The sequence below is a fragment of the Echinops telfairi genome, unplaced genomic scaffold, assembly GCF_000313985.2.
Source record: "Echinops telfairi isolate 266 unplaced genomic scaffold, ASM31398v2 ScPeMD7_19;HRSCAF=73, whole genome shotgun sequence".
NCBI lineage: Eukaryota > Metazoa > Chordata > Mammalia > Afrosoricida > Tenrecidae > Echinops > Echinops telfairi.
Genome location: NW_022103916.1, coordinates 2118222 through 2139133, shown reverse-complemented (window position 1 = coordinate 2139133; position 20912 = coordinate 2118222). Strand labels below are relative to the sequence as shown.

The window sequence follows — 20912 nt, the reverse complement described above, 5'->3', positions numbered from 1 at the left end:
TTTTTTTTCTTCACCTCTTCTACATAGTCAAATCACTGTCCTTTCATGTCCCTCTTCATTAGTGGAAACGAACAAACAAAGAAGAAGAAACCACAAGGAGTGAGGTCAGGTTAGTAAGATGTGTGGGGCAAGAGAGGCATGCCGTTTTTCCAAAAAAAATGTCACACTGAGATGGTTGTATAAGCAGGTACATTGTCGTGGTGGCAAAACCAGTTCCTTGTCTGCCACAAATCAGGCTAATTTTGTCACCCACTGTTGTTACACAATCTTTACAGAACCTTGAAATAGAAAGTGTGATTAACAGTCTGGCCTGGTGGAACGAACTCCAAATGCACTATATATGAGTCGACATTTTTGTCTGTTTGGGAAGTTGAACAAGGTTTGTCATCAATCAACATTTTACCTTTTATGAAATGAGAAAACCACTCATACAACTGAGTTTTTCCCATAGTGCTGTCCTTGGAAGCTGTATTCAACATCACAACAGTTTCTGCAGCATTTTTCCAGAGCAGGAAACAAAATCTCACAGCTGCACCCTGTTCTCTTAAATAGGCCATCAGAAAAAATGAGGCTCAAGCAGAACTACTTGGAAAAAAAAATATTACTGACCAGAGAGAATTTACCAGGCGACACCACTGTTTGCACTAACTCAGAGTGAGTTGCTCAATGCTTGCCTAGTGGGGAAACTGCATACTGGGAAAGCTCTTCTTTGCCCAGCACAATTCCGGTTTTGGGGGTGTATCGCCTCCTATAGTTTCAGAAACCCTATATAGGGTCACTATGAGTTGGAATCAGCTTGTTGCCAGTAGGTCAAGGGATGAATCCTATTAAATCATCAAACCTAAGTGTAGTCTTGGGGGCCTATGACCATAATGATAAATCCTAGTTGATATTCTTTTAATGACCAAGGGAATATGAAAAAGTGAATATGTGGCTTTTGCAGGTGGAACTATTATGTAATAAGAGTAATGCACTGTATTTATTGCCTTACCAAAATGTGAAGAAAATTTTGAAATACAATTTGTTGCAAGAGTTCTCATTTAATCTGTTGGATTATATAAAGAACTCCTACAGATCGATAAAATAAAGAGATAATCCCAGAGAAAAACTGTAAGATTTGCACAGGTACTTTATTTTAAGATTTCAATAAGTCTATTAATATGTGATAATGTGTTCTAGTATTTTACTTATCAGGAATGTAAATTAAAACCATAAGGAAATACCAATACATACACATCAGATTGGAAAATATTTTGAAAAGTCTCATAAAGCAGTGAAAATACATCAATGCTACTCCTGGGTATCTGCTGGCATAGAAACAATTAAACATTAAAATGAAATTAAATACAGGAAAGCTTTAAAACATTCATGGAAATGGAATTAAACTATAACGGAATTTTTTCCATGAATTTTTTGAAGCATTCTCATCCCAGTAAGTACTGTACTCCTTTTAAAAATCACCTATATGAGATCAAAGGTCAACAATAACAATAAAACAAAATAAGAATATATGGGGAAAGAGAGACTAGGTTCATGGAAATGAAATAACCAGAATGAAAATATGAGAACGTTCATGCATTGTGAGGAGTATAACCCATGATGTCATTGAACAATTTGTGAATAATTGTTAAATGGGAGTCTAAGCTACTGTGTAGCCCTCCAATTAAAAAATCCATGAAAAAAACTCCATTAACATAACTCTAGTTTTGAAGCCACCTAATACAAAGATTTTTCCTTTTCTCAGGAGGCATGTGGTGTTGACACAGCTCATAACCGCTGATTACAAAGATTTTTATTGCAGCATTTTTGTAAGGGCTGCAACAACAGGTAAATGGTGCACAATCTCTGAAATTCCCACAAGTGGGAGGACTTTAATTATGTTATGATACAACCATATCACGGAATATTGTGCAACGATTTAAAAGTATCATAAGCAGACTGTGATAAATCAGATACATGAAGTGTATATAATAGTCTTAGTTTTTGTTAAACGATTAAAAAAACATTACTTTTGAGACAGATGGATACAAAATTGCTTGTTCTGTGAGAATGATTGCACAGCTCAAATAATTTAATCATTGTCATTCTTCCTTGCTGTATATAATCTCAAAACAAGCCAAAATAAAATTTAAGAATACATGACTGGCAGATGACAGTGGAGTTGAAAGAAAGGAGTAGGAGGCAATAATCAAATGAAGGCAATTTAAAATATATATAGTCTATATAATATAATGACATCAAAAAGAAAACAAAACTCAATGCCACCAATTTGATTCCGACTCATAAGGAAAGAGTAGAACTTCTCCTGTGGGTTTCAGAGACTGTAAATCTTTACAGGAAGAGAAAGCCTTGTCTTCCTCCCGAGGACAGTCTGGTGGTTTTGACCAGCTGACCTTTTGGTTAGTAGCCCTATTTGTAACCCACTATGCCACAGGGCTTCTAATATAATTATATATATGTAATAAAATATAGATGTACATATATATGCATATAGTGGTATATGAAATAGTTGCATAAAAATTCTAATAGTATTTGAGTGGTAAAATTTGGAGTGATGTTTACTTAACTTCTAAGATATTTAGGTAATGTTCAAATTTTCAATGATGAACTTGCATTTTTTTATATATAGAGGAAAAAATAAGTGAATTTATTTTTAAAAAGAATGTCTCTCAGAGTAGATGATGGGGTTCACTCATTCATTCGTTTAACAACTATGTATTGAGCATTAAAAATTTGACAGTTACTTTTCTAGGGGTTCATAACAATGGATAAAACCAACAAAAACTCATCTCCATAAAGGGCTTACATTCTAATAAAGAAAGAGATCACTAGAGAAGAAATACACAATGATGGTGAGGAGGAGAATATACACACAGGAGTCAGTTGGGACTTGTCAAATTTGAGAATACTGAAAACTATCCATGTGGTGGACACTTGCATAATGGATCTAGAATTCATAGGGCAAATCAGGACTGGAGATATAGATTTGGAGGCAGCAGATAACATATAAAATGGTGTCTCAAACCTCCTTTCCTGAGTCTGATCACGTCCCACTGCAGACACTTTACAGAGGAAGTGCTGTGGAAAAACAGGCAGCTGACAGAGGAGGTTGCTATGCAACAGCTGAGGAAAGTCATCCAACCAGGAAGAATTGATGTTGGCCCTTGGGGTCCAAGTGCTGCTGTCCTTCCTAGCATTTGTTTCATTTCATATGAGAGCTTCTGGCAGGAACTCCTACCAGATCAAATGTGAAATGTACCTTAGATTTGGGTAAAGTATTTGTTTGAGTTACCTCACATGGATCTAACATTCCTCTTTTTTGAGTCTTGGTCAACCAGGGAGCACTCTGGCATGTATGACCTTGTGCCTCCCATTTCTGCATATTGAGAAAGTGAAGCTCAAAGAGGTTAAGTAACCTGAGCAGATTCACTCAGCTAATGAAAGAGAGGCCCAGACTCCAACCCGGGAATTCCAGAGCCCAACCCAGCTTCTTTCTGAGACCCAAGTCCCAACCCTAGAAGCAACCAGGAGCAACTTTTACTCTGAACCAGGGCTTGCCTGGCTGCTCAGTGAGCACCACTAGGAATGCTTCCAGGACATTAAGTCTGTGCTATTGAATACAAAAGAAAGTTGGTAGTTGAGCATTTCCCTGGAGCAATTCCCACACTTGGATGGACCCACAGAGCAGGCAACAGCATTCTTGGAGTTCTGAATGTAGAGAATGAGCTTGGTTGTTTGGGACAGATATTTGTGGGGGTAAGGGTAGTTCTGTCACCCCCAACTAAGGAGGAAGGGTCGCTCAGTCCTCAGGCCAGCGGAGCATGAGTTTGGGAATATGGAAGACACAGGCCCCAATATTGCATTTTGTTTACAGGCTCTGTGATCTTGCGTAGTTCATTCACTCTATCTGTGGCTCAGTTTCCTGATCTGTAACATGGGGGTGTGGACACCACCTTCCAGGGAAGCTGTGAGGGGGAAAATAAGCCTCAGCTCAAATGCTAGCTACCATGCTGTCCAAGCGGTGCTTCTCCTTCATCCATTAAACACACACACAGCCATGGCTTGGGCCGCACAAAGAGCAGGGAAGAAGGTAATCTTTTCTATTAGTCTGAAAACTGGTAAGGAAGTCGTGAAGAGTCACGTGAGAGCCACAGACTTAACCGCTACCCGCATTACTGTTTCTTCTTTGGTCATTCCCGTTTCTAAGTCCGGAAGTAGTGGAGTCCAGCAGGGCTCTAGCATTTGTAGCAATTAGAGAGCCCTCCTCCCCAAAAAAACAACAACAATAACAACAAAAACCGTCCCTAAGCGGTGCTCAGCAAGGGGGTGGAAATCCATACGGAACAAAGAGGAGGGGCCTCCAGAGGAGAGGGATCGAACTGAGACGCATTGCGGAAAAGGTAGGGGGCTGATGTGTGGGGCCAGGGGTGGGATGAAGAAGCACTGCGCATCTGCTGGGGGAGGGGATACAGGGGAAGAGGAGGGACATTTGTGTCCGGTCGACCTGGTTGGTGGTGGAGTGGTGTGTTGGCAAAGGGGTGGGACTAACGTGCACTGCGCTTGCGCATCTTGATTTTCAGGATGAAGCTTTTGTTGGGAAAGCGGGCGGGACTCTAGTTGGTTGTTCAGGGTTTGCGCATGCGCACAATGATCTGAGGCGGTGGGTGGTGTGTTAGGAGAAGAGGCGGGGTCGTCCTAGCTGCCGCGCTGGCATTTTCTCCTGGACGAGGTGAGGGTGCGGTTGCTGAGACCCGAAAACGGCAATCCAGATCCTCTGAGTCGTGAAGAAGGGAGACAACGAGGGAGTTGGGGTTGAGGTCTGAGGCAAGGTGAGAATCAGCCCCCAGACGAGCATCTGCTCCACTGGTGCGGGCCTTTTAAAAAAAATTCTCTATTCCGGTATTCTGAACCTATTTCGCACTTCAAACCTAGATTCACATTCCCTGTTCCATTCTCACTAATTCAGAAGCCCTGCTCTCTCTCTGAACCCCAGTAACCCCCTCCCATTACTCAAAATCAGTTGATTCCTAGGCCTCGATCTCTACTATTACATGATCCCCTCGAATTCGAAACCTCTATTCAATTTCAAAAATCTCGATGCGAATCTGAATTCATATCGGCAGCCCTAACCCTGGTTTTAAATCCTGTCAGTTTCTTGAGATTCAGAACATCTATCTAGACACGCTTCACTTTTCCCGCCCGGATCTGGCCCATTCCCCTCATTCGGCACTTATCTGATGCTACAATCAAAGCCTTACCCCAATTCAGACCTTCATGTTTGCCTCTCTGGTATAACCGTCAACTCCTCCTCTACGATCCCCAGGCTCCGCTCTTGCCAGAGGGACGGGAGCCATGGCTCAGAAAACAGACGGTGGTGCAGGCCTCCTCGGCTTCCAGGTGAGCTCTCACCTCCCAAACCCACCATTTCCCCCAGCAGCTGGGTCTCTCAAAGGCCTGGATCTGATTTTGCCTTCTTGCCTTGACTATGTCGCCTTTGAAATTTTCATCGGTCAGTGGATGGGGGAGGGGCATCCCTTTTAAGCCCTCAGTCCCTGCTCAGAGCAAGGGGAGACCCTGTTAGTAAGTCAGGGCAATCTGCCCAGAGAATGCGGGTTGGGTAAGGAACCATTTTTTTCCAGAGTCCTAATGTGTGTGGAGCAGTCTGCCTCCCCCTCCCCCAAAACCCCGCCCCCCTTTGCTTCCACCTCCCTTTTGCATTCCTCACCTACTGCAGTCCCCCCCCCCTTTAATCTCAACTTGCTCTACTCTTGCTCCACCTCCTGTTCTGAGCTTCTACTGCAAGCTGCATTATCCAGGTTTTGACCCCACTTATTCACCCTCATCTAGCTGCTGCTTCAATCTGCCCCCTCTCCTCATTCTGCCTCACTCCTGTGTAGTTCCTGCCTGATTTTGGTCAGGGTTTGGTCCAGCTCTACCTCCCTCTAGTCCTCTCAGGCCCCTTACATATCAGCCCTCCTCTTTCTGCACCAGGAACCCTCCTGCATCAACCCTAAACTGTCCCTCCCACATTCCTGTATTTCCACTGCTGCTTCTTCGGAGGGGAGCCCCAGAGAGTTATTCTAACCCTCCACTTCCTATTTACAGACTGAAACCTCTGTGGAAGACAGCGCCTTGCTTATGCAGACCCTTATGGAGGCGATCCAGATCTCAGAGGCTCCACCTACCAACCAGGCCACAGCAGCTGTCAGCGATCTGAATGCAAGTCCCCAGAGTTCACAGCCCCCGACTGCCAAAGAGATGACTGACATTCAGGTTGTAACAGCTGCTACTAGGCCTGAAACAGCCCCTAATGTCCAGAATGCCACCGCAAAAGGCCCTAATGGTGCCTATAATTTCTCTCAGGCTCTTAATGCCAAAGAGATGTCCAACACCCAGCCCAAGGCAGACTTTAAGCCCCAGAATGCCACCACAGAAGGTCCAAATGCCTATGATTTTTCCCTGGCAGGAACCACCAATGAGTTAGCTAACAAGTCTGAGGTAGTTATTAAGAGTCAGAATGTCACTACTCCAGTGAGCCCAAATGCCACCTACGATTTCTCTCAGTCTCTCAATGCCAGTGAGATGACCAACCCCCGGCCTAGGACAGCCTTCAAGGATTGGAATGATACCACCAAGGCCCCAACAGCTGATACGCAGGCCCAGAGTGTTAACCAGACGAAGATAGCTACTCCACAAGCGGACATAGAGGCCAACCCAGGTATCTCTGAACCTGAGGGTGCAGCTGCACAAGCATCAGCAGATGGTTCCCAGACTCAAAATCTGGAGCCTCGAACTATAATTCGGGGCAAGAGGACCCGCAAGGTGAGCTCTCTGCTAGCTCTATTTTATTTTGAGCCCTTTCTTTTCTTCTTTGTGATTGTTTATTTGTTATAAACAAAATACATAACCGCCTGTCTTCTGCTGAGTGTAGATGACAATGAGATAAGTGTGAAGGTTCCTAGCCTCCCGCAGAATATCCACAGACTGATGAGATAAGGCACAGATACATAACTTGAATATAATTTCATTTATATTTTGATAGTAGGTACCACATGTTACACTCAAAACTAGCCAACTCAAGTTACCTTGTTAAAATTTGATGGTGAGTTTTACCAGCTAGGGATAATAGTTCCAGTTTTACAGAGAAGGAAACATAAGTCCCAGAAAAGTGATATGACTTACCCTAAGGTGGTACAAGTAGAGCCAGTAGTAGACATTGCAAAGAATTCAGTGCCATCGAGTCAATAATGGCTCATCGCCACCCTATAGGGCAGATTAAGCTGTTCCTGTGGGTTACCAAAATTTTAAGTATTTATAGGAGTAGAAAACCTGATCTTTCTCATGAGGAGTAGTTGGTGGTTTTGAACTGCGGACCTTATGGTTAGCAACTCAGTGTGTAACCCACTCAGGCCCTACCTTTGGGTTCTTGGCTTGGTTTAGAGATGAAAATTTTGCCTGGGGGACTGAAAGTAAAGCCTGCTAGTGGTTAGGTTGTTACTACAGGTGAAAGTTTACAGGGCTCTCCACAAGTGATAGAGTGAGTACACAAAATCATCTGGTGACCCTGGACCTTTCTCTCTAATGATGCAGATTAATAACTTGAATATGGAAGAAAACAGCAATGGGGATCAGAGGCGGACCCCACTGACTTCAGGGACCTGGAGGTCTGCACCAGTTCCAGTGACCACTCAGAACCCACCTGGTGCCCCACCTAACGTGCTCTGGCAGACCCCATTGGCTTGGCAGAACCCATCCGGCTGGCATAATCAGACAGCCAGACAGACCCCACCAGCACGTCAGAGCACCCCAGCTAGGCAGACCCCACCAACCTGGCAGAACCCAGTTGCTTGGCAGAATCCAGTGATCTGGCCAAACCCAGTCATCTGGCAGAACCCAGTCATCTGGCCTAACCCCATTGTCTGGCCTGGTCCAGTTGTCTGGCCAAATCCACTGGCCTGGCAGAATCCACCTGGATGGCAGACCTCACCTGGATGGCAGACCTCACCTGGATGGCAAGGCTCTCCAGACTGGCAGGGCCCTCCTGACTGGCCACTGCCACCTGATTGGCCGCTTCCCACTGACTGGCCGCTCGCACATGACTGGATCCCTACCGACTGGCCAATCCCACCTGACTGGCAAAACCTGAGACCCTCGCCAAACCTTCGTCCCTCCCCAAACCCACGTGCCTCACAGAACCCGGGTACCTCACAGCCCCGAGATGTAACCCTTCTTCAGGAAAGAGTAAGCGTCACTTTTCCCCTCTCTTGTTGTTTCCTTTGCCATCATCTCATCTGGATTCTAAGTTTTCTACCAAAAAACCAAAAACTTCATTACCATATTGATTTTTGTCTCTCCTTAGGCAAATAAGCTGGTCAAGTACCTCATGCTGAAAGACTACACAAAGGTGCCCATCAAGCGTTCAGGTAGGCATCAGTGCTTCCTCCCCGGACTCTGCCCTTTCCCTCATCCCATATAGATCCCTTTGTTTATCTCTTCCCTCACTATCTGTTCCCTCCTTCCATGACTGGTTCTTTTTCCACTTTTGAGAATCCTGGTTGTGCCACCCTTAGCAAGGGGGCAAGGAGATGCAGCTAGGTGGTCCCTGCTCAGCCTAGATGCTCCCTCCTTTTTCCTACAGAAATGCTGAGGGATATAATCCGTGAATACACTGATGTTTATCCAGAAATCATTGAACGTGCATGCTTTGTCCTGGAGAAGGTGAGACGACAACCTAGAGAGACAAGAATGATGGGGAAAGTCTTGATTGCAAAGTGGGCTCCAGCGGGAAGTTTAGGGCAAGCCTCACAGGGAAGTGAGTGGCTGCCTTTGTATAGATTGTAATGGATTTTATAATTTCATAGTCTGTTTTCTCCCTCTCATAGAAATTTGGGATCCAGCTGAAGGAAATTGACAAGGAAGAACACCTATATATTCTTATCAGTACCCCGGAGTCCTTGGCTGGCATATTGGGAACGTAAGATGAGAAAGGAGGTGGAACATTGCCTTTCTCAGTGGTGCTTTTTTTCTGGGAGTTTCAAGTAGGTCAAGGTCCAAGGTTCAAAGTCACATAGCATGTCATGTGCAGAGCCAGGATAGAATTCTCCCCTTGTTAGGGGAAATTGGAAAAACTAGATAGATGGACTGCATGGGTCTCTCATACAAATGGCTCCTGAAAATAGATTTCCGTTCTTTTAGGACCAAAGACACACCTAAGTTGGGTCTCCTCTTGGTGATTCTGGGTGTTATCTTCATGAATGGCAACCGAGCCAGTGAGGGTGAGTGGCTGGACCTGCAGCTGGCGGGTGGCCTCACGCTGATTTAAATGTGCTCATGTTCTCTCCCTTGTCTCCTTTTGCCTCCCATTGCAGCTGTCCTCTGGGAAGCCCTACGCAAAATGGGACTGCGTCCTGGGTATGATTGGGCTCTCTTGTCTCTTATCTGTTTGTATCCTTTGGCAACAGAGGGAGGTCTCAGCATCACATCAGCCTGGTGGTCTGGTGGTGGAGGGTGAGGAGGTGCAGAGCCTAACGATCTTCAATTTAACTGCCCCTTCTCTCATTTCTGACCTCCACTGAAAGCTCTTCAGTGCTTGGGAAGGACTGTCCACATTTGATACTGTCTTAGTCTCTGATTATAGGCTTCTTTCTTTTTGTAACTAATTGTCAGGGTCAGGCATCCCCTCCTTGGAGATCTGAGGAAGCTTCTCACGTATGAATTTGTAAAGCAGAAGTAAGTGATGTTTAAAAGGCTTTCCCCGCACATGAGCTCTGGGTACTAGTCTGTCCACACACAAAAAAAAATCTGTCACAAGCTTATTTCTTACAGTAACTCTCCATGCACAGGTACAATACATACTCAGGGGGATTTATGGATATAAAATGTATTTTAATCGCTGCATTTTAATTGTTTGCCGTTTAGTTATGTTAGGAATGAGGCCTGTACAGGATCCTCAGTACAGACCTTTTTAAGGCTGTGCCAAGCCAAGGCTTTTGCAGTGCAGTGTCATCTGTGTCCTATCTGTGGCGCATTTACAAGATTATGAGCACTTTATGCCGGGCTTTAATAGGATGAGACTAAGTATTGACCTCTCTATGACCCAGCACCCTCCACAAGCCTTTCCTGTAACTCGAAGTGACTGTTTAGTGTAGAAGTAAAGTAATGTAATTTTTCAGGCCTGATTATTAGAGGGTAAATCGCCTGACTCTGTTTAAGAAGAAATCCAGAGGTGGGGTAGGGGTGGTGGCTACCTGATATCTGGGATTTCTGAATCTAAGGTTATTATTAAGCAGTGGTTGGCTGTAGTGCTGTCTGAATAGATAACAAAGACTTCTTTCTTTCTAAGGTATCTAGACTACAGACGAGTGCCCCACAGCAATCCACCTGAGTATGAATTTCTCTGGGGCCTTCGTTCCTATCATGAAACTAGCAAGATGAAAGTGCTGAGGTTCATTGCAGAGGTAATGGAGGAATTGCTCCAGGCTAGATACTAACTTGGAAAAGCCCAGAGCAGGAATGAGAACCTACCCTGTTTCCCTGAAAATAAGATAGTGTCTTATATTAATTTTTGCTCCCAAAGATGCACTAGGTCTTATTTTCAGGGGATGTCTTATTTTTCCATGAAGAAGAAATGGTACACATTTATTGTTTTATTAAAAGAGACCTCGCACTTCCTGTCTGCTCCTGCTGTGCAGCAGTGCCCGCCGCTACGGTCCAGAGTCATGGTAGCTTCGGGGGGGCTTATTTTCGGGGAGGTCTTATTTTCGGGGAGATGCCTTATGTTTCAGCGAGGGGCAAAACTGTAAGTAGGGCTTATTTTCAGGGGATGTCTTACTTTTGGGGAAACAGGGTAGATATATAACACATAGAAGTTGTCTTGTTACTTTTTTTATGTGTTGCTGTTTAAAGAGTCTTGGTGGTGTGTTTGGGCTGCTAGCAACAAGGTCAGGATTTTGAAACCACCAGTGACAATGGGGAAGAAAGATGAACTTTTCTGGTCTTGTGAAGATTTACAGGCTCAGAAACTCATAGGGACTGCTCTACTCTGTTCTATAGGGCTGCTATGATTATGAGCCAGAATCAATTTAATGACAGTGAATTTGGGTTATGGTTTGGTAGTATAAACAATAGCAAAAGTAGGGTGTTTAAAATATCATAGGTGCTTACTAAGGTTAACTAATATTAGGAGTTTTGTTCTGTTTTCTGTTCCATCTCAGGTTCAGAAGAGAGATCCTCGTGACTGGACCGCACAGTTCATGGAGGCTGCCGATGAGGCTTTGGATGCTCTGGATGCTGCTGCAGCTGAGGCTGAAGCCCGCGCTGAGGCCAGAACCCGCATGGGGATTGGAGATGAGGCCGTGTCTGGGCCCTGGAGCTGGGATGACATTGAGTTTGAGCTGCTGACCTGGGATGAGGAAGGAGATTTTGGAGATCCCTGGTCCAGAATCCCATTTACCTTCTGGGCCAGATACCACCAGAATGCCCGCTCCAGGTTTCCCCAAACCTTTGCCGGCCCCATTATTGGCCCTGGTGGTGCAGCCAGTGCCAACTTCGCTGCCAACTTTGGTGCCATAGGTTTCTTCTGGGTTGAGTGAGATCTTGGGTAGGTATTTCACTTTGGATTGTACAATTAGTCTTTGGCTATAGGGTATATTTAAGTGCATGGGCTGGGAATGATACAAAATCACTGGTGGGGAGGTAGGGAAGTAGGTGAAGCACTGTGTGGTATTTATATTTCTTACTATTTGATAGGTATTTATTTTTTTTACTTTTTCTTATGTTCACAGATATTGCTAATCAGTTGCAATAGTCCTTCCCCTGAATGAGGCTGAAGCCTCAGATTCCTCCTAAACGCAGCTAACTAGAGAGCCACACCCTGTTGACTGAAAGTGGCATGCAAGAAAAAGTTTATTTGCTGTTCCTTGTCTATTGCTTTCTTCCCCTTGTGTGCTGTCAAGTTTTGGTATCAGAAATAAACATTGAAGTTGCAAAGTGAATTAGATGTACTCCCTTTTTTCTGTGTTCAGGGAGAAATCAACTTGTCAAGGTGGGAGAGACAGGCGGTTGGTATAGCCTAAAGGGATGATCATCTTTCAACAGGTGGACATGTGGGGAGAGTAGGCTAATCTATTGAGAAACAAGGACGGAATCAAAGAACCTAACAGTCAGTGAGGTCTAAGGACTAGTCTTTATTCAGTAAATATCACTCAAGTACCTAATATGTGATAGATTTGCTGTTAGGTGCTCTGTAGTGACACACAGAGAGATAGAATAATGAGGGAGAGTGTCCCTAGAACTTCAAACTCACTGCCATGAAGTTGATTCCAACTAATATTGACTCCATAGGATAGAGTGAAACAGTTGCTGTGGCTTTCTGAGGCCGTCTCTATGGGAAGAAAAAGCTTCATCTTTCTCGTATGCAATGGATTCAACAATATGGGGTAGAAATCCAGTAGCTGACAAGGACTGTGATGGGTGATTGAAGGGGAGTGATGGTCTATGATGGGTTGGCAAACTGTTGTGATAGAAGAGCCAATCCTGTCCCTCGTGCCAATTTAAAACTTATTCAAGAGCCATAAATGCATTTTTATAAACAAATGAATTCACCATTTTCTGAATAATAGCCTTCAAAAATTCTGTTTCACTTCAGCGGCACATGTATGTACTGAAAGAGCCACATAGGGCTCACGAGCTGTACTTTGCCAACTCCGGGTCAATGAAAATGTGAGGTCAATGGCCTAGGAGGCCACAGTGTCAGTTCGATTATCTATGTGGAAAATGAAATATGCCCAGGACAGTAACAGGCCGTCACAATCTCCCCTCCACCAAACCAGGTCCTTCCTTATCACAGAGACAGGGTCTCCTGGTGAATGGAGGCCTTGCAGTGAACTCCCCTCCTGCATGGATAAAAAGAAGTATTTGTTGCTTAGAAAATAAGATTAGTAATGTTTTGAGAATGATGATGGCAACAAATGTACAAATGTTCTTGACACAATGGATTTATGTATAGATTGTGGTAAGAGTTGTATGACCCCTGATAAAATGATTAAAAAATAATAATAAGATTAGTAAGAAAACTCCAGGCAGATCTTAGGTGGTCTTTTGGCTGTGACTGAACAAGACTGGGATGCTCTCCCTGAGGATGAAAAGACTTAGACCTCCACGAGCTTACTGGTACGTAGGGCATGTCTACAAGGTCAGCAGAAGTAAGAACTGTGTGGTATAATAAAAAAGATCAAAGGCAACTTGGCCATCTGGAAAAGGCTCCATACTGGACAGGGGCACTTCTCATAGCTTCCTTGGTGGTATCCATATTTTATGAAAAGAGTCCAAATCCCTCCTCTCCCCCCTTATACTCACTGCTAAGTGCCTCTCTGTCAGCCAGACCAAGAACTTGATGCACCTTTCAAGTGGGCCTAAGAATTAGTATGAGGCCCTTTTGGCAAGGGAGTTCCTGAGTGAAGTTGATGGTTCAAAGCCATTAGAAGCACCTCTGGGAGACAGCTCTGGTGAACGAGGTTACAGTCTTGAAACCCCTAGGGTCTCTACAAGTGAGAGAGACCAGGAGTCGAACGGACTGGCAGGTAGCTAGCAATTCTAGCCCTGCATATCTAAGGTGCCTCATATCTGGACTGCTATTCCAGCATTTCTGCTGATTATTATACATGTTGGTACAAAACAAGTGGAATCTGTGGACTTAGGGTTGCTTTCCTGTTGGGGGATTTTTACTGTGTGCTGTGTCTATAGCCAGCCTAAACCACAGAGTCCCCTACCTACCTCATTTTTCTGATGACAACAAATTCAGGTAGATGGCCTCCATATTTCAGCCTCACAAAAGAGCAACCCTGTCACCAAGGTAAGCACAATCCCGCCCCCCTGCTGTTCCTCCCCCTCTACTTCCAGCCTTACACTGTACAGATGCAATTCCCTTGTTGAGGAGGAATTTAGACTAGCTGTGGGATACTTAGGAAAGGCCTAATTGGCAGGAAATGAGACTCCTCCCAGCTCTGCCTCTGATTTTCTTAGACTTCCCTGGGCCTCAGTTGCTCATTTCTAAGTGGAGGTAGAGAAAGTGATGATCTATGGGGACTTTCCTAATCCTTGTGGTCTATGAGACAGCAAGCTATATAGTATGTATGGAGCGCTGGATGTTAGATGTCAGAGTAATAGAAGAGACCTGAGACCACTGCCTTGGGATGGTCAGTCCCAAATAAAGTTTACTAATGGAACAAAGTGGCCATATCACTTGTGGAGAAGGGCACAAGGAACGGAAAGGTATCAGCCTCTAGCCTAAAGAAGGAACAGAGAGGCATCAGTAGGTCATGAGGCTGCTGGGGGTGTCCTAGTGCATATTGGGGACCTTTAGGTCCATCCTGATAAATTACTTTAGGCTTTAGTACACTGCTCTGCCCTGTTCACATACCAGAAGAGATTTGATTTCAGTCCTTTCCTGACCACCTTTCATGGCTAGAGAAGGTCTAAGCTGCCCAATGTGGTTTTTGAGGCCATTCTTCAATCTGGCCCCAACTATACTTCTGGTCCCTATAGGGCATCCTACTACAGCCCTGCATCTGCCTTACTCCCCACCCAACCAAATCTATTTAAATCAAATCTGGCTGTACGTGAGTTCTGAATTTCAATGCTCTGACAGAGAAAGAGAAAGGACTAGACCCCATTTAGAGGCCATCACAGTTTGCATCCTACTTTCACAGTCCCACCTCTATGAAAACATTCAAGTACCCACCAAGAGAATCTCCATGAGGACTCTGCTGACTACACATTACTTTGAATGAATCTTTTATGTGTCTTATCCTGAAAGTATACATATAAATCCTATCCATTGTCTAGAAAGAGACACATGATTCCAGAAAAACTGCAAGGGTGATTGGGAAGTATAGGGGCATATACGGAAATTCAGTAAGCATTGTTTTTGCTAGTATTGTATTCATTTACTTTCATAGATGAGTAAATAACAGACAGAAACCCAAACAACTAGGGAAATGTGGGATTACAAATTAGGACTCTGATACTAGAACCCAGGTTCTTTTCACAACAACCTTCTACCACTGCCTTCTTATTCTTACAGTACTCCAGCACTCAGACATTCCATCACTTAATAATAGCAGCCTATATTTACTATTCTCCATGATGTAAATAATGCCAGCATGGCCAATTTCAGGCTACTGATGTTATAGCAATAGAAACAATGTAATGTAGTAAAAAACAATGTAATGTAATAGAAGCAATGTAAACAAAGCGAAGTTTGTTTTAAAATGTTAGAGGCTCACAGAATTGCAGAAAGTAGCTTGAGAACTGGATAGGAAATGACACAAAGACAGGAATAGTCTACTCAGGATGCTGACCTGGGGATTTTGAAGGGAGGTGAAATCACATAAGCAATTCCTGACCACTGCATGCAATTGACTAGGTATAGGACTACCTCTTAACAATGCCAGGCCAGCAAGAATCTAGTTTATTCTGTTTAAACAAGTTGAGGCAAACATTTGGATATTCCATTCCTAAAAGACTATGTATCAATTTTCTATTATTTCATATTGAATTACCATACGCCAAATGGTTAAGACAGCAGCCGTTTATTATATCATAGTTCAAGGCCAGGAATCCAAGCATGCTTGGCTAGAATATCTGCTTAGGCAAGACCAAGATCAAGGTGTCAATAAGGATACGTTCCTTTCTGGAGATTCTGGGGAAGGCTATGTATCCAAGCTCATTTAGGTTGTTGATGGAATTGGGGTCCTTGGAGCTGTAAGATTGAGGTTCCCATTTCTTTGCTGGTTACTGGATAGAAGATTCACTAAGTCCCACATTTTTGCCACATAATCTTATCTATCTTCAAAACCAGTAATGGAGAGTCACCATTCATCCTATGCTTTCAAATATCTCTTTCCAGGAAGAGTCCTGTCCATATTAAAATCTCACCTGATTAGGTCAAGCTCATCCACGCTTGTTATGCATTGCACTTGAATCATATTGAATTCATGACGACCTCACGTATAGCAGAATGAAACATTGCCTAGTCCTGTGCCATCTTTATGATCAGTTGGTATGTTTAAGATCATTATTATGGCTGTTGTGTCAGTCCATCTCGGGTCAACTGATTTGGGGCCTTGATTACATGTGTAAACTCTCTTCACATTTATTCAAGAAGCAAGAGTTTCTTTCAATAGGTAATATTATTTATAAATTCCTATTCATTTACAAGTATTTCTTATGTATATTTAAAACCATAGGTTCATATTATTCCCATCAGTTCGGTCTAGTACAAGATTCATATCAACTCCTTATCTTTCTATATTTATAACTGTCTTCTCTGACAGTAAGAAACTCTCTCTTTCTCTCTCTCTCTCTCCATATATATATATTTGCTCAATGCTACATGAGACGGTGTAGTTCCATAATTGTTAGTCTGTGCTGTTTGAACAAAAATACCAATCAACAATAGCAGCAATACAATTATTACCTGGATTTCAATATGTAATTTGTTCTTTATTCTATTCTTAGAACATGTAGAAAAAATAGTTTAAAATAGTCATGTGGGAGACTCCTAATCTCAGAAAGATGGAGTAAATATAATTTTATTTTTTCCATCCACTAAAACCCACTGCTATTGAGCTGATTCCAACCCCCAGTAACTCTATAGGACAGCACAACTGCTTCTTGTGGTTTCCAATACTTTAAATCTTTACAGGAGCAGAAAGCCTCATCTTTCTCCCACAGAGCCACTAATGGGTTTGAACCAATAGTCTTGTGTTTGATAGCCCAATGCTACAGGGAAAAAAATCCTATAAATTACTTAAGGAAAACAATGACATTTGGAGAGAAAAGACAGACTGGCTGGAAAACCTCAGAACCTAGGGGACAACACAGCAATCGTTTCCTTGCCTTTCTTTTTGCTTCATATATTCCAGACTGAATACTGGAGAAACCAGAAACCTAGAAACACTAAAGAGTAATATTTAAATTAAATTAAATTAAAATATTTCCAGATAATACGTGCTAAGTAACCAAAGTTAAAAGTCACCTCTTCCCGAATAATAGAAAATCAGCAAGGATATAAAAAAAACTCAACAATGACATCAACTAACAGACATGATCAACATAGTTAGAAAGTTCCATCCAATAACTGCAGAATATACATTATTTTTAAGCATCACAGTGCATGTACCGTAATATGATGGGTAGTAAAACAACAAAACTTGCAGCTCACCCCCAACAATAACCAAGTAGAGATCCTAGATTTACACACACACACACACACACAAACACCATGTAGGGGTGGTGTCAGAGAAGGATGAGTGAAGAGCCAGAACTTATATCTAGTTCCTTCCAAGCAATATCACTGAGAAATGAGGAGAGGCTGGTTCTCCTTGATCACTGGATGGTAATAAAGAAACCTTCCCACTCCTCACTATGGTAGTGTCAGAAAAAGTCCCAGTAGAAAGTCAGAGATTTTATTATTTCATATTGGTGTAATAGATTCTGTATTGGGCTACTAACTACAAGGTCTACAGTTCAAAACTACCAGCAACTCAGTAGGAGATGAGGCTTTCTGCTACTGTAAAGATATATAGCCTCGGAAATACAAAGAAGTAGTTCTACTCTGTCCTATAGGGTTGCTATTAGTCGGAATTGACTAAACAGCAGTGAGTTTAGTTTAAAGCAGCAGTTCTCAACCTGTGGGTCGCGACCCCTTTGGGGGTTGAACGATCCTTTCACAGGGGTCTCCTGATTCATAACAGTAGCAAAATTACAGTTATGAAGTAGCAACAGAAATAATTTATGGTTGGGGGGGGTCACCACAACATGAGGAACTGTATTAAAGGGAAGGTTGAGAACCACTGGTTTAAAGGGTAATCAGTATTGTAGTGTGGCAACCATGTGGGAAGCATGAACTACTACCCTCTTTTGTTTCCGAAGTAGGGTGGTGTCAGAGAAGGCCTGTGGATAGTCAGGACTATCACCATGTCTAAGCAGTAACAAGCCACTATTCCACTGTTACTGGGGGTCGTTTGAAGAGCTCTAAAAAACATGTCTGCCTCTCCCAGTCAGAGTGGTATCAGCAGAAGCCTAGTGGGGAACCTGAAGTCTCAACCCTGAGCAACAATAGCAAGGCATCCCTGTTGCTTGTTGCATACCAACAGAGGCAAAGTGAAGAACCCACTCCCACGTAACATTAACAAGGCAATATACACATTCACCCTTCTCAGCCTTTCCCAAGATGGCAGACCTACTGGGCTCCATCCTGAGCTTCATGGAGAAACCTCCCAGCCTCAGTGACCAGGAGACTTAACCCAAGACCCAAGAGCAGACTGCCCATCTGAAGAAATTACAGGAGCCAGAGGAACAACTCAAAATGGAGTTGCATAAAAGGACAGAGAAAGAGGTGTCCAATCAAGAAAACATTTCAGTCAATGAACAAGACAGAGAGGAGCATTCTACATGATGTGGTGAAAGTAGCTGGCTTGATATCCTTCTCCTTCAGGGACGCTGATGATTCGCTGTCTCGTGATCTTCAAAAAGGAGTTTGCACCCCCAGATGAAGAGTTAGAGGACTACTGCTGTGAAGAGGAGTGGGATACCCAGAAGGCTGAGAAGAAAGGGAAGCTGAAGGAGCTAGCTTGGTGGCAGGAAAAGGAGGCAGCCCAGAAGGGACCAGTGGTGGTGAAACCTGCCAGCAACTACAAGGATAAGTACAGCTACATCATTGGTAGTGGGGCAGCCAAAGAGGCAGGCAACATGCTACAGGTCAACAAGACCCATGGTTGTGTGCTGGTGGCCAACAAGATGGATGCATGCTCCATTGAAGAAGCCACGAATGAAATCCCAGCCAAATAGCATCTTTGGCAGAGTGGAGGAAGAGTAGCCATTTACCTCCTAGGCACCCTAGCTCCCTTTGGCCCCTAGGGCAGGGCAGGGAGGAACAAGGCTGCTGCTATGTGAATCCATCCTAGAGCCTCACCTCTGAACCACACCCCTTCTCTCATTTAGGCTGAGGGGGAACAGGTGTTTGATGTGTAACTGCTGAAGTTTTGACATATATATGATATGTGTATGTGTGTGCATGTACAACTGTGCAAGAAAGCAAAGGCACAGATGGGTATTTAATTTATATTATCTCCTATTCTTAGATGTTTATTCCTTAAGGAGTTACTTAACATTTAATAAACAACACTGTTTGACCCAGAAAAAAATATGTTTTTTAAAAGATTTAAATAAAATACCAGTAGAAAATAACCCAAATGTCCAGATTCAAATAGAAAATTGCTCATCATAGTAATGACTTAATTTGAATTAGAAAAGACAGCCAACAGACATCAACAATGAGATGTCGTAGTTAAATTTAATCTAACAAGGGCTTTCAATGAACCATCATACAATGCTTCTATGAACAATTATAATGATAAAATAGGTTGTAAAAATGTTGGGAAAATATATACCATGTGAACATTAACCAAAATAAATCTGCAATGATGATATTAATATCAGATAAAATAGACTTCTGAGAAAAAGATATGAGCAGGTCAGAAAGAGTCGTCATCTAATGATAGTGATCAACCCACCAAGAAGACAGCAATATTAACTTTGTATGCATTGAACAGACCTATAAAATATTCGAAAGCTTCAGAGTTGAAAAGAAGTTTCAAAGAAAAGAGGGAAAGACAAATCATCACTATCAGGAATCACTGCAGACATTACAGATACTAAAACATCATAAAGGAATACAACAAACAACCTTACACATAAATTCTATAACCTAAATAACATACATGGACCAATTCTTTCAAAACAGCAAACTACTAAAATATAACCAAGATAAAATAGACAATCTAAACAAACATGTAATTTACAAGTAAAGTGAATTATTTTTTTCTGCTTGTATGGTTAAAATAAATTAATTTTTTAGAAGAGGCCTTTATAGTCCAAATGGTTTCATTGGAGAATTTTCCCAAATGTTTTAAGAATTAGCACTGATAATCACATGGGATTTTTTTCCAAAATTAAAATATGAGGCATCATTTGCCAAGTCATTTTATGAAGTCAGTATTATTTTGATATGGAAACAAGAAAATGCCAGAACAAAATAGATAGTAAAATTACTACAAACTAATATGCTCCACAAACACAGAAGCTAAGATAAGAAAATACCACTTTTTCCAATCGCTCTTGAGTTGATTCTGACTAGGACAGAATAGAGATTTCCTACAGAGTTTTCAGTGCTATAATCTTTATAGAATCGAAGTGCCACATTTTCCCCACACTACTGCTGGCAGGTTCAAACCATCTACCTTTCAGTTAGCAACCAAGTGCTTATCCACCATACTACCAGACAGAACTCAGCAATATGTAAAAATATATTAGATAGTATATTTAAATGGGCTTTATTCCAGAGATACAGGCTGATTCAACATTCAAAATACTAATACCATTTTGAGATGCTAGAAGAAAACTCATATGCATTTGACAAAGCTAATCATCAATTTATGATCATTGAAAATCTCAGGGAAAAATGAGAATTGTTGAAAACATCTTCAGCTTGACAAAATACTTTTTTAAAACAATAAATAATAAAGACTGAATACTTTCCATCTAATATACAGAGTTCTAGTAGCATGGTTATGAGTTGGGCTATGATTAGCAAGGCAGCTCTAAACTTCAGGCACTCCTTGAGAGAAAGACAGGGCTTTCTACTCCCATAAACAGTTAAACAGCCTTAGAAACTTGAAAGGGGCAGTTCTACCCTGTCCTATAGGGTTGCTATGAGTCAGCATCAACTGGATGGCAGTAAGTTTAGTTGAGTTGAATATTAGAAACATATTAAGTGCATCCATCTTAACCACCGCCATTCAACATATACTGGAAGTCCTAGCTATTAAAATAAGGAAAGAAAAATTAAT

General features: G+C 42.5%; 1 protein-coding gene and 1 pseudogene across 3 annotated transcripts; both read left to right on the top strand.

Annotated features, from left to right (window-relative positions):
* The first annotated feature begins 4673 nt into the window (after nucleotides 1-4673).
* On the top strand, nucleotides 4674-11993 carry MAGED1 (MAGE family member D1). Of its 3 annotated transcripts, none has more exons than XM_045288313.1 (14): nucleotides 4676-4829; nucleotides 5324-5397; nucleotides 6106-6219; nucleotides 6565-6822; nucleotides 7591-8241; nucleotides 8360-8423; nucleotides 8639-8718; nucleotides 8883-8974; nucleotides 9196-9275; nucleotides 9369-9411; nucleotides 9667-9729; nucleotides 10343-10457; nucleotides 11214-11599; nucleotides 11784-11993. In XM_045288313.1, the coding sequence occupies exons 2-13, from the start codon at nucleotides 5353-5355 to the stop codon at nucleotides 11589-11591; spliced, it is 1983 nt and encodes a 660-aa protein (XP_045144248.1). In that variant the 5' UTR covers nucleotides 4676-4829; nucleotides 5324-5352; the 3' UTR covers nucleotides 11592-11599; nucleotides 11784-11993. The 3 variants fall into 3 exon arrangements, with proteins under 3 accessions (XP_004713191.1, XP_045144248.1, XP_045144247.1); XM_045288312.1 differs by having other exon boundaries at nucleotides 6106-6273; XM_004713134.2 differs by having other exon boundaries at nucleotides 4674-4829; nucleotides 6106-6822.
* Nucleotides 11994-18235: 6242 nt separating this feature from the next.
* On the top strand, nucleotides 18236-18852 carry LOC101658087 (annotated as a pseudogene).
* Nucleotides 18853-20912: the final 2060 nt, after the last annotated feature.